The sequence below is a fragment of the Aethina tumida genome, chromosome 2 (genome assembly GCF_024364675.1).
Source record: "Aethina tumida isolate Nest 87 chromosome 2, icAetTumi1.1, whole genome shotgun sequence".
In the NCBI taxonomy this organism is placed as follows: Eukaryota; Metazoa; Arthropoda; class Insecta; order Coleoptera; family Nitidulidae; genus Aethina; species Aethina tumida.
In genome coordinates, this window is record NC_065436.1 from 30920038 (window position 1) to 30932097 (window position 12060).

The 12060-nt window shown below is 36.5% G+C and overlaps 5 protein-coding genes across 8 annotated transcripts; 3 read left to right on the top strand and 2 right to left on the bottom strand.

Moving 5' to 3' along the window:
• Positions 1-5: 5 nt before the first annotated feature.
• On the bottom strand, positions 6-1519 carry LOC109601953 (6-phosphogluconolactonase). Its single transcript, XM_049963809.1, has 4 exons — positions 1211-1519; positions 670-876; positions 202-482; positions 6-148 (listed from the first exon to the last, which is right to left on the bottom strand). The coding sequence occupies exons 1-4, from the start codon at positions 1326-1328 to the stop codon at positions 47-49; spliced, it is 708 nt and encodes a 235-aa protein (XP_049819766.1). The 5' UTR covers positions 1329-1519; the 3' UTR covers positions 6-46.
• Positions 1520-2138: 619 nt separating this feature from the next.
• On the top strand, positions 2139-4548 carry LOC109601957 (protein SDA1 homolog). Its single transcript, XM_020018263.2, has 3 exons — positions 2139-2909; positions 2965-3211; positions 3268-4548. Exons 1-3 carry the CDS (start codon positions 2274-2276, stop codon positions 4503-4505), a joined length of 2121 nt encoding a protein of 706 aa, XP_019873822.1. The 5' UTR covers positions 2139-2273; the 3' UTR covers positions 4506-4548.
• A 175-nt stretch (positions 4549-4723) lies between these two features.
• On the top strand, positions 4724-5472 carry LOC109601963 (TP53-regulated inhibitor of apoptosis 1). Its single transcript, XM_020018268.2, has 2 exons — positions 4724-4988; positions 5142-5472. The coding sequence occupies exons 1-2, from the start codon at positions 4842-4844 to the stop codon at positions 5235-5237; spliced, it is 243 nt and encodes an 80-aa protein (XP_019873827.1). The 5' UTR covers positions 4724-4841; the 3' UTR covers positions 5238-5472.
• Positions 5473-5593: 121 nt separating this feature from the next.
• On the top strand, positions 5594-7484 carry LOC109601967 (inositol monophosphatase 1). Its single transcript, XM_020018276.2, has 3 exons — positions 5594-5750; positions 5801-6300; positions 6865-7484. The coding sequence occupies exons 1-3, from the start codon at positions 5670-5672 to the stop codon at positions 7124-7126; spliced, it is 843 nt and encodes a 280-aa protein (XP_019873835.1). The 5' UTR covers positions 5594-5669; the 3' UTR covers positions 7127-7484.
• On the bottom strand, positions 7443-11283 carry LOC109601966 (uncharacterized). 4 transcript variants are annotated; one of them, XR_007547173.1, is made up of 9 exons: positions 11168-11283; positions 9912-11100; positions 9530-9799; positions 9243-9475; positions 8917-9185; positions 8484-8860; positions 8192-8420; positions 7800-7902; positions 7443-7581 (listed from the first exon to the last, which is right to left on the bottom strand). XR_007547173.1 is itself a non-coding variant. In XM_020018274.2 (7 exons), exons 1-7 carry the CDS (start codon positions 11176-11178, stop codon positions 8217-8219), a joined length of 2553 nt encoding a protein of 850 aa, XP_019873833.2. In that variant the 5' UTR covers positions 11179-11283; the 3' UTR covers positions 8005-8216. The 4 variants fall into 4 exon arrangements, 1 of the variants encoding a protein (XP_019873833.2); XR_007547172.1 differs by having other exon boundaries at positions 7445-7581; positions 7849-7902; XR_007547174.1 differs by lacking the exons at positions 7443-7581; positions 7800-7902 and having other exon boundaries at positions 8284-8420; positions 8484-8716; positions 8787-8860.
• Positions 11284-12060: the final 777 nt, after the last annotated feature.

Consider the following 12060-nt stretch of genomic DNA (forward strand, 5'->3'; position numbering starts at 1 on the left):
GTAAGTCTACAAAAAAAGTTTTAATTGTAACAAAATATTTTTTCGTCTACAAATATTGTCCAGCGTCTTTGTCGACGATCCAGTACAAGTTGCCTCCTACTGGTTTAACTCTTGTGGACGGTAAGTCCTCTTTGTCAACCAAAATTCTCTGCAACAACCAACAAATTACTAAACTGCACAACATTAAACGTAGCCACGTACTTTCACCATATCCGCCTTTTCCTTCCCGCACATCGCGAACACGCAGTTCCGGGCGTTGTTGATGACTTTGAAAGTCAACGTGACCCTCTCCGGGGGCGGCTTAGGCGAGTCCACGATGGCAGCCACCAACTTGTCCTTTTCTTCCGTCAACGGATGTCCGGGGAACAAGGAACAGGTGTGACCGTCCGGCCCCATGCCCAGCAAGAGCATGTCGAATTTGGGCGTCGCGTTGGGAAAACACTCAGCAATTTTCTGCGCATAATCATCGGCCGCTTCTTCGGCTGAAAGTTAATTTGGCCTATTTACGCGGCATGCGTGGGGCTCGTAAACCAAATACCAATGCCAAACTGGTGTCGAACTCTTTAATTTATATCAATTAGCGGCGCATTAAAATAATTGCCTTGGCAGTTGAAATCTTATGTAATAGTCTGGCTTTGATAATTTATTGCTGGACATGGACGTACTTACGGGTTACACCTTGTATGACCTGGACGAAATTGGACTCCTTCAGTTCGATGTTGCCGGCACCTATGAGGTGCTTTTTGTAGAAGCCGAAGGTGGAGTCCGGGTTTTCTATCGGTACCATGCGCTCGTCGCAGAAGAATATCTTCCATTTTTCGAAGTCGGTCGTTATTTTCGGCAGACCGAGGGTCAGGAAAGACGCCACCGAACCGCCTGAATTGATTGTAAAAACACGAATTAGTTTTTGTAATATTTTTTTTTTCAAATATGTTTAAAAAACATTATGCAGATTTAAACCAATTTTGCATAAGGATTTAAATTAGCGCTTAGTAAGTTTCCATTTTGTAATTGCAAAAAAGATAAGATAAAAACGTTTCAACAGCTAATACTACATAACTATGTAAATACAAATCATTTTGGTAATAAATAATAAATAATTTTTGGAGTAAATTCAAGCTCGTAACACCTGTTGAGCCAGTTAGTCCGACTTGACAACATTGTTAATTAGTTACATTCCCGACTCCAATTAAAAATGGGATAAAATTACCTGATACACCGAGATAAAACGCGCCGTTTTTCTGGATGCTCTCATTGGCGGTGTGGGCCAGTAGCTGCGTCAACTTGGTTATAACCTCGTCCCGGTCTTGGGTCACGATGATCGACATCTTTTCTTCGTTTCAAGAAATCACTGTTGAACCGACTCAACACCAACACCACAACGGCCGACCGTCTCAATTAACTATCTGTAAACTGTTTCATTAATGAATAAAAAATATTTATTTGAATTAATTGGGAAGGTCAATCGTTCATCACGTGGCTGTGACTTTGATGGAACGTTCGTCGATGCCTAGTCATTCGCCGGCGACGATAATTGGACGATTGGTTGCGCGCAAATCGAAGCGAAACATTGCTTTCAAAATTTCTCGACAAGGTTGTGATTTTCAATAAGTCCATTATTTTTTATATCCTAGTTTACATTCCATGATCTTTTTGCATAGATACAGCCTAATTTTTAAAAATATCAAGTAAAATAATAGAAATTCTCTTATATTATGGAAAGAAACGTTAATCTATTTTATATGTTATTTTCTATAAATCAAAATTCTTCATTTTTGTAAAACAGATAATTTAAAGATTGAGGCTTTCGTGACTATTGTTTCCATATCTATACTATAATTTTCTTTCATAGTGGTTAAAAAATTGTTTAACTAGTGTTCAAATATTCATTTATAATTCTCTGTATATGATTTTATTTAAATTGTTTATAATTTCTAAAATAATTAAACCAAAAACACTTGATGAAAATTCAAAACCTGCTCTACTTAAAAATTACCACTTTCATAAAAATGTTTATTTCAATAATATCAGAGATATCAAATATTTGTTTTCCTATTATTAATTTTCACTCTACATTTCAAAATTTTTAAATTTTCTTCCTTTCTTAACTACCATGAAATTATCTGCTGTTCCGGAATTGTATAACCGGATTAAATTGATCCGCATCTACATTCACTCTTCAAAAAATAAACATAACCTGTAAACACGTGTAATTTGACAATCAGTATCCATGAGTTTGTGATTTGGATGGACGTTGGTGAATAACAGTGAACATGGTACGAAAACAGAACAATCAGTTGCCAGAAAATCTGCCACAACTGCAGAACTTGATCAAACGTGACGCAGCGTCGTATCATGAGGAATTTCAGCAGCAATATCAACATTTTCAAAACACACTTGAAGTGTTTCAACTTTCGCCGGATCAACCCAACAAAACGCTCGATGATTTGGTTATGTTTATGGCACAAGTGGCACAATGCTATCCGCAGGAATTGTCTACGTTTCCGCAACAATTAATTGACTTGCTGGAAAGGCATAATACAGTTTTGGACAACTCAATGCGAATGACATTTTGTAAAGCTTTGATTTTATTGAGGAACAAAAACCTTTTGGCACCTACAGATCTTCTAGAGTTGTTTTTTAAATTATTGAGGTGTCAAGACAAAGCTTTGAGGACGTTTTTGGAAACACACATTATCACTGACATTAAAAATTTGAATGCAAAACATAAGAATGCTAAGCTCAATACAACTCTACAGAACTTCATGTTCACAATGTTAAAAGATACAAACACAAGAGCTGCAAAAATGTCTGTTGACATTATGATTGAGCTCTACAAGAAGAATGTGTGGAATGATGCCAAAACTGTTAATGTAATTGCTAGTGGCTGTTTCTCAAAAATCACAAAGGTATTTGTTGTTGTTAATCTGCAAATTGAGCTTTTCAACAGTTTGATTATTTCAGGTGATGGTTGCATCATTAAAATTTTTCTTAGGTAAAGATGAAGATGAGAAAAACTCGGATGACTCAGATTCAGAAGAGGATATTGATGTTAAAGAAGCTGCAATGGCTACCAGGGTGAATAAGAAGACTAGGAAAAGAGAAAAGCAACTGAATAAAGTCAAGAAACTGGCGGCAAAACAATATAAAAAAAGGGCAAAAGGAGAAACATTTAATTTTTCTGCATTGCATTTAATACACGACCCACAAGGTAATTTAATGAAATACTAAATTACTTATTAATTACTCATAAAAATGTTTTACTAGGCATGGCTGAAAAGCTCTTCAAACAATTGGAGGCAACAAACAAGAGATTTGAAGTAAAACTAATGACGCTGGACGTTATATCTCGCTTAATCGGTTTGCACAGCCTCTTCGTCTTCAACTTTTACCCCTACATTCAGCGCTTCATGCAGCCACATCAGAGGGAAGTCACGAGAATTCTTCAGTTCGCCGCCCAGGCCAGTCATGACCTGGTACCGCCGGATGTGATAGAACCAATTCTTAAAACTTTGGCTAATAATTTCATAACTGAACGAAATTCCTCGGATGTGATGGCCATAGGTTTGAACGCCGTGAGGGAAATATGTCTCAGGTGTCCGTTGGCAATCGACGAAGATCTGTTGCGGGATTTGGCGCAATATAAGACGTACAAGGACAGGGCTGTGATGATGGCAGCTAGATCTTTAATTCAGTTGTTTAGACAGACGCGACCAGATCTGTTGCATAAGAAGGACAGAGGACGTCCTACTGAAGCAACTGAGGAAATTGAAGAGATCACTTATGGCAAAGTTGATGCCAAGGATTACGTTCCTGGCGCAGAGGTTCTGCTGAGTGAGGACAAAAAGGATGTTGAAATTGATTCTGAGTCGGGCTCAGATGATGAACAGTGGATTGACATTCAGCACTCAGATGATGAAGTGGGAGCAGATGATGGAGAGGAAGGTTCAGATGAGGAACTGGATGAAGAGGATGAAGATGAAGAAGAAGGTGAAGGAGACACCACAAAGGAAAGTGTAGATGAAGAAAAAAAGGAAAGGAAAATACTGAAGGCAAACCACAAACTAAAAGAAAAAAAGGAGTTGGCACATAAAGTAACTTTAGAAAGATTGTTAACAGATGAAGATTTTAAGAGAATAGACATGGCAAATGTGAGGAAGCAAGTTAAGAGTACCAGTAAGGGCTTAAAACGTAAAGTTGAAGAGGAAAGTTTGCAAAGATCTGACCTGGTTAAACTTAGCGATATTGAAAACATTTACAAAAAACGTAAACACGACAAACAAACCAGAATAGAGAGTGTGAAAAGTGGTCAGGTTGACAGAGAAAAGTTTGGATACAAAGATGGAAGAATGAATGAACATTGCTCTAAAACAAATAGGGAAAAGAAGAAGAACAAAAACTTCCAGATGATCAGGCACAAGGCAAAAGGGAAAGTTAAGAGGAGTTTTAAGGATAAACAAATCGCGTTGAGAAATCATTTATTGAAGTTAAAGAAAATGAAATAATTTGTTTTGTATATTTATATTAATAAATATTATTAATTTTTAATTGTTTATTTTCTTTTTTATTTAAAAAATGTTCTAACAGTAAGCGCAAAACATCGAATACCCTACACAAACTACAGATAGTTATTTGGTGACGAACTCTGTACTATTAGGGAGGTGTAAAGTGGGTTGCTCATGGTGATAAAACTAGTTTCATACGATGACAGAATTCTGTACTCCGTAATTTTAGGTTAACCCTTCGTATGAGAACACGTATGTCAAAATTTAAAAGTTTTGGTTAATTTCAAGTTAAATTAATCACAAAATCGTAATTATTAAATTGAATAGTTAAAAATAATGAACAGCATCGGGGAAGCATGTAACGACTTGAAAAAGGAATATGATGCTTGTTTTAATACTTGGTTTTCAGAACATTTTTTAAAAGGAAACACAAATGACTCGATGTGTGCCCCAATGTTTAAAGTCTATCAACAGTGTGTAAAAGTAAGTTGAAAATAAATATTAAACGTTTTATGTAATTTCCTTACATAATAAAATTTGTTTGTATCGACGTGTTTACCTCAAATATCCTGATAAAACAATAAATAATTCAAGTTAAATCAATAGTGAAAGTTAATTACGTGTTTGTATTTTCAGAAAGCTATGAAAGAACATAACATAGATTTCCATGAGGTAGAGAAAGACCTTCTAGGAACTAACCAAGAAAGAAAACCACCAGAGAATAGCAAATGATAAACAAGAGCAACTTCACCAAAAAGCACCAAAGACATAGTGGCAAATTAAACAGTTTATGGACGTGATATCCATATACTTATGCAGTGGTCTCATCATTTACTGTGCAACTAAATTAGGTGTTTAGTGATTTGCACAATGTGCATTTAGACAACTCTGTGTACCTAAAAGTTTATATTTTTGTTATGTTTGGTGACACACAAATCACAATTTTAATAAATTATTTTCAAAAATTTGATTTTATTTTGATTTCCAAATGTGTAACAAGTATTGAAGCATGAATATTGATTTTTTTCATATAACAATCAATACTGTCGACCTTGACGTTCCTGCTGCTATTTATTGCCGACTAGTGGCAACACTGGCCCAGTTTATCTTCTGTAGTCACACAAGCAGCCTGTCTATCCGACAGAGTTTGATAATTTTCAAAAAATGCCTCCAATACAGAAGCAATCAAGCGACGTCGATATTTTCTATGAAACCGTGCTACAGCTCGTCCAATCAGCGGGAAAGGTAAGGACGTCAACTTGAAATGTAAATAAACAGAAGCAATATATTTTTAGCTTATTAACGAGAGAATTTCCCAAGCCAAAACCGTCGAAGTAAAATCATGCGAGATCGATTTGGTCACGGAAACCGACCAGCAAGTTGAAAAACTATTAATCAAGGGCTTGTCAACCGCATTTCCCGACCACAAGTTTATCGGCGAGGAATCCGTCGCCGACGGGGCTCAATGCGCCTTAACGGACGCTCCGACTTGGGTAATAGACCCAGTGGACGGGACCATGAATTTCGTTCACAGCTTTCCACACTCGTGCATTTCAATTGCATTGCTCATTAACCAGGTGCCTGAAATTGGCATCATTTACAATCCAATGTTGGATCAACTGTTCACTGCCAAAAGGGGCTCAGGGGCTTATTTGAATGGTAGGAAAATTTCTGTTTCTGACAAGTCCAGCCTGTCTGAGGCTTTGGTCATGATGGAGTTTGGAACCAGCAGAGATCCAGAGAAAATGAAGGTTGTGTTGGAGAATCAACAGTCACTAATGCCTTCTGTTCATGGGTAAATAATTTATTAACTATTAGTCGGAAATTTTGTGTAAATTTGCCTACTCACGCACTTTTTTGTTAAAGTAAATATTCCAATGTATACTGAAAGATTATTTCTGGTAATGATAAAGTATATCACGTTACTTTTACATAAATCTACTTGTTTTGCAAAAATATAATCACTGTTATACAATCAACATATTTTATATGTAAGTGGATTGTTTTTTATCTTAAGTAGTGATTAATTCTGTGATGATGATATGTTATTAGGAAACAAATTCATTTCCTTTGGTTTTAATCTAATTATTATGCGTCATGTAGGAAATTGTATTACTTAACATATCTATATTTAAAATTGCAGTTGCAAATGTTATCACAAACATTATACATGTGCATTTAATAATAATATTAATTTTTATAAAGATTCAAGTTTCAAAACATATCATTTGATCCATGTTTTTCTTTTCATCAATATAAACAAGTTTGTAGAACTACACATGCTAAACTAATATTATTTCAAAATATTAAACTTATCAAACAATGACTTAATTCATAAAATTGTGTAATTTTCAAATAGATTAAGAGCCTTGGGATCGGCAGCATTGGATATGGCAATGGTGGCGTGCGGAGCCGCCGATGCCTATTTCGAATATGGTATTCACATATGGGACATAGCAGCAGGTGAATGCATCGTACGCGAGGCCGGCGGTGTAGTATTGGATCCAGCAGGCGGAGAAATCGACAGACTGTCTCGTCGTGTGCTGGTCGCTAGTACCAGTCAACTTGCTGAACAATTGAGCAACAGATTGGCCCAGTTTTATCCCTTGCCAAGGGATTAATAAGAGTCAACTAATTTATACAGGCATACCAAGTACTTTGGTATATTATTAATCTAATATAATGTCGAGTCAGTCAGTACTAGATCTTCCTGTTGGGTATAAGTGAATAGTGTAATTTTGTTATTGGTTGTTGTTACTAGTGTACTTAAATGGCGTTTACTTAATTTATTTATGGATGGGGATATAGAAGTCAGTATTTCTTTATTAGTTTTTATTGCCACTTAACTGGAACATGTTGTGATTCTATGTACTTACCTTTAAATTAATATTAGATTATTTTAAATATATTAGACCAAATTAAAACTCAGGTATTCCAATGTTATAAAACTAGAAATAAATAAATTGCATATTAATGAGAGCTGTTTTGTTTTCACTTATGACTACTTATCCTCTTTATGGATATTCTTTACATTTGGAAAATCCATCGAACTGTGTTTTCCTCTTTTATTGACAGGCTGCAAAAACAAACGAAATTAACATTTAGTACACCGAGCGATCTTGCAGATATTTTAGAAATGATTGGGAACATTTTTTGAAACGTTTTGCCCTATCCGTATTTCAAATATGTTTTAAATTTAGATATTATGATCAACACAGTTTTTAATCAATTAATCATAACATCATCTTACTAGAAAATAATTCGAAACTAATTTCATATTAAAAAATCACTTACGAATGGAATGAAGTCCTGAAAAAATGCTCCCAATCAACACAAACACTACCTGTACTCTTTCTGATTAGACGCCTGAGTATTTCATCCTGTTGACCATTTTGTTCTGTAACAAAAATTAATCTACTGTAAATACCAATCCTGTAGGACAAGTGCGGGTATTGTTACTAAAATCTCCAACAAGCGGAGATGCCGAAAGAACGACACGTGTACGTAATAAGTTTATTTCAATTCATTTATAAATATGCCACAAATTTAATTATCTCAATACATTTCGGTCTTATATACATAAATAAAATCAACACGTTAATATAAACGGCACGGCTATATGAACGCATTTGGAATAAAATGATCTAAACAACTCTTGAGTTTTTTTTGTCCTTGTTTGCGTTTACCTCACAAAACTAGAGACACAAGCGCTCAGATCTTGTCCTGTATAAACGGATGGGTGAGCGCGTTGTTCAAACTGATCCGCTTAGCGGGATCGATCGCCAGCGCTTTTTCCAACAGGTCCTTCAATTGGGACACTTTACGCAGCTGATCCTGCGGCAGCGCCTGGCCGGCCACCAATTCCGATTGCAGGTCTCTGGTCACCTTTACCACCGTCATCACGACGACCTTTTCCTGAAACACATCACACAACGTGTTAATTCAAATTGTACCAAACACAAATTTGGGGCTACTCACCCTTTCAGTGACCTTGTCGATTTCGTGATACAGGAAGTTGCAGTTGCTGTCGAAGTGCTGATCTTTGAACGCGCCCTTTCTGATAACCTTGTTGGGGAACTTGCCCTTCACATCCATGAAAAACTTGAGCATCTGATTGTTGGACTTCCCTGAGAACATGATTCTGCCGGTGTACAGTTCGTAGATTGTACAGGCGGCTGACCACATATCGATGCCAAACTCGTACGGAATGCCTAAAATAATTTCAGGGGCACGATAAAATCTAGATACCAAGTACGGAGTAATGTCGTTCTCATTGATTACCGATGCTGAGCCGAAATCGCACAGCTTCAACACCAGCTTACTCTCATTTACCAATATGTTATCCGGTTTTATATCTGAAAGCAAATGCATTATAGTATTATTGCAATGGATTGTTTCATGAAGGTTTTACCTGCGTGGAGGATACCCGTCTTCTTCAGCAGCTTCAACGCAAGCAGTAGCTGCTGGGTGTAGCTTCTGACAGCTTTGATATGTAATCCGACGTCCTTGCCGTATTTCTTCAGGACTTCACGTAGATTCATCGCCAACGGCTCAAAAACCATGCACAGATGTTGCTTATGGAAAAAGTGACGGATTAATCTGAGACAATGCAGTTTGTCCTCAGGATCTGCGTCGTTCAGTTTTTTCAGGATTTCCAGTTCTTTTAAACCCGTCTTGTGCCTAAATAAATAATAAAATAAAGATATGTTTTAGTTCAAAACAATATTTTAGACTTACATAATTTCGTTGTTTCTGATAATTTTAACAGCCACATCTTGATTGCCCCGTGCCTGATCCCTTGCTCTTATTACATTACTGAACACACCCTGGCCTGTGTAACCATAAACCATGTATCTTGTGTCAAGAACTTCTCCTATTCGGACTCTGTAGTAGCCTTCTGCATCATCCCAATTGTCAGTCAGTGCGGGATTTTCGGCACCACTTCCTTTGGTTATAATTGTACTGGGGGACTAAACATAAAATATATTAATTACTATTCAATTAATAACTAATGGTGTACTTACATTTGTGTTAGTTTTAAAGCTATCTTGATCAGCAAACATGTCCCAATCATTCCTCTTTGCTTTAACTTCCTCCTTTTTCTCTGGTTCTACTATTTTCATGTTTGGCAGTAATGGTGGCGTCAGTGATTGTTCTATGTTATCCGATTTTTCTTCAATAACTTCTGGCTCAGGATCTGGCTCCACTATTTTAACTTCATCTTCTGACTGATTGTCTTTGGGCGAGGGCATTGATATGTTGGTGTTTGAATCTTCACTTGTAGCTCCCAATCTCTGTAAAAGTTTAAACTTATAGTAAATTGGCTTACTTACTTTTATTTGTATGAGAATGTGAAAATGATCTGCAGTGAAGTAATGGTGATTGGGTAAAACAAAAAAACCATACCTTTAAAAGTTCCTCCCTCTCCTTTCTTCTCTTTTCAATAATTGCTTCTTCATCTTCCTCATCCTCATTGAGATCAATGTCCATGTCCCCATCACTCTCACTTTCCACTTTGTTTTTCATACCTTCACTCAGTGAATCCTTGAACTTGTCATGCTTCTCATGTTTAGACCTGACTTCCCTGTTCCTGTGATCCTTTTCCTTAGATCTGTGCCTGCATGATCTATGTCTGTTCCTATCATAATCCCTATCATCTCTCCTGATTGTGTCCCTGTCTCTATCTAATCTTCTATCCCTTGACCTGTCTCTGGATCTGTACTTATCCATGGATCTCTCCCTTTCATACCTTTTATTGTAAAAATCCCTGTCATTTCTGGATCTTGATCTGTCCCTGTCCCTCTCTCTTTCCCTTTCCCGCTCTCTCTCATACCTATCTACCACTTTGGCATGTCTGTTATGGCTATACCTGTCCCTTTCCCTCTCCCTGGAATACTTGTCCAATTCCTTGTTATATGAATCCCTGTGCTTTTCTTTGTCATCCCTTGACCTCTCCTTAATCACCACTTTCCTTTCTTTAACTGTTTCCTTTTTACTCCTTGAAACCTTACACTTGGAATCCTCATCAGAGTCCAAAAGTATGACCTCCTCAGCTGGCTTGCCATTCTTTTTACTGGGAGTTGGACTGGGAGAAACCTCAATTTCAGCATTCATCAACTGTGCCTGCAACAGTTCCTTCTGCTTCATCAACTCCTCCAAGTCCATATCAGCCTCGATAACATTAACATCAATTGCATCACTGTCACAATCAGCCTCAGGAACATCTTCACTCTCTGAAGAAATAACTTCCAAGGGCTGTGCATTGTTAGTCAAACCCTTGCTAACCTCATTCACTACAACATCAGGATCGACGGTTTCTTTACCGTTTTTCTCCTTGGTTATGTCGCCGTTCGCCGTTTTACGTTTAGGCGACAGTTCGGGCGTGTAACGATCATTTTTTTCGCTGCTCGGCGTCGTCTTTTCGTCAGCATCTTTGGACTTGTGTTTGTGTTTCTTATGTTTCTTGTGCTTCTTGGGCTTTTCGGTTTTCTCATTGCTATGCTTTTTGTGTTTGTGTTTGTGCTCCTTCTTGGGCTTCTTCCGAACGGGACTTCCGACAGGGCTCGCTGTTCTCTCGGAGGCTTTGTCATTGGTTCTAGAAACGTTTGAAAACGTACAATGCATATCTGTTTATGGTGGGTGGATGGAATGTTTATACTTACACCACTTCCATACTATTAGTTACAAACAATTAACGAATTGCACAATGTATAAAACGGTGGCAACGAAACTGAGGAAAATTTTGGGCTCCTCGAAGGTGTCAAAATGTCAGTCTTGCCAATGGTTGTTTCGTTGGTAGCACTGGGTAACTTGCGACGCAGTTGTTTCGTCGTTATGGAGACGTCTATTATTGTTAAGATTGATTTGTGGCAGTTAATTAAAATATTGCTTATTCAATAAAACTGTATTATTCTAAACATTTGTATTTTTCTAATATTTCCACATGTAGGAGTGGTTGTATATGTCTCAGAGAGTAGTATGGTTGTTTATTTAGCAATTCTTTGGATTTCTGTAGTATATATACTATATTTTAGGTATTAACACAGATTAAATATATAATCATTAAATTAAATTAGGTTGGCTATATAATTTCTAAATTTAAACCTTAGTATTAAAGAAATCCTAGGTAGATAAGTAAATACAACTCAAAATTTTAAAAACAATTTACTGTAGTGGCCATAATTATAGCAACTTATTAAAATATATTAATTATTAATTACTACTTGAATTGGGTGACAATACCCAACGTTTATTGTTTTTTTTTGTTATTCTTGTGTCTACTATGCAATCAGTAGTGTTTCAGTGAAAATGAAATAAAAATTATAATTAAGCGTTACCAAAGTCGATGGAAACAAAAGTTTATGTCAAAATTAGTCAATAATTTCTCATATTAAAATTAATGAATGAATAATTCGAATGTTAATGTCAAAAAACAATCCAGTCTTATCATTAGTTGAAATTAAAGCCAACCTTAAGAAAATGGGATTTGCTAAAAAACACTAATTTTTACTAGAAAAGTAAGTTCAATTTTGACTTACTTAAAATCACATTTAAT

Excerpts from the sequence above, each read along its gene's own strand:
- LOC109601967 (XM_020018276.2), top strand. The coding sequence starts at position 5,670 with ATGCCTCCAATACAGAAGCAATCAAGCGACGTCGATATTTTCTATGAA. Across the intron at positions 5,751-5,800 it reads TCGTCCAATCAGCGGGAAAG|CTTATTAACGAGAGAATTTC; the intron begins GTAAGGACGTCA and ends ATATATTTTTAG. Across the intron at positions 6,301-6,864 it reads CTAATGCCTTCTGTTCATGG|ATTAAGAGCCTTGGGATCGG; the intron begins GTAAATAATTTA and ends ATTTTCAAATAG.
- LOC109601963 (XM_020018268.2), top strand. The coding sequence starts at position 4,842 with ATGAACAGCATCGGGGAAGCATGTAACGACTTGAAAAAGGAATATGAT. Across the intron at positions 4,989-5,141 it reads TCTATCAACAGTGTGTAAAA|AAAGCTATGAAAGAACATAA; the intron begins GTAAGTTGAAAA and ends TTGTATTTTCAG.
- LOC109601953 (XM_049963809.1), bottom strand. The coding sequence starts at position 1,328 with ATGTCGATCATCGTGACCCAAGACCGGGACGAGGTTATAACCAAGTTG. Across the intron at positions 877-1,210 it reads GTTTTATCTCGGTGTATCAG|GCGGTTCGGTGGCGTCTTTC; the intron begins GTAATTTTATCC and ends CAATCAATTCAG. Across the intron at positions 483-669 it reads GGTCATACAAGGTGTAACCC|CCGAAGAAGCGGCCGATGAT; the intron begins GTAAGTACGTCC and ends ATTAACTTTCAG.
- LOC109601957 (XM_020018263.2), top strand. The coding sequence starts at position 2,274 with ATGGTACGAAAACAGAACAATCAGTTGCCAGAAAATCTGCCACAACTG. Across the intron at positions 2,910-2,964 it reads GTTTCTCAAAAATCACAAAG|GTGATGGTTGCATCATTAAA; the intron begins GTATTTGTTGTT and ends TGATTATTTCAG. Across the intron at positions 3,212-3,267 it reads TTTAATACACGACCCACAAG|GCATGGCTGAAAAGCTCTTC; the intron begins GTAATTTAATGA and ends ATGTTTTACTAG.
- LOC109601966 (XM_020018274.2), bottom strand. Across the intron at positions 9,800-9,911 it reads AGAGGGAGGAACTTTTAAAG|AGATTGGGAGCTACAAGTGA; the intron begins GTATGGTTTTTT and ends AAACTTTTACAG. Across the intron at positions 8,421-8,483 it reads TCGACAAGGTCACTGAAAGG|GAAAAGGTCGTCGTGATGAC; the intron begins GTGAGTAGCCCC and ends GATGTGTTTCAG.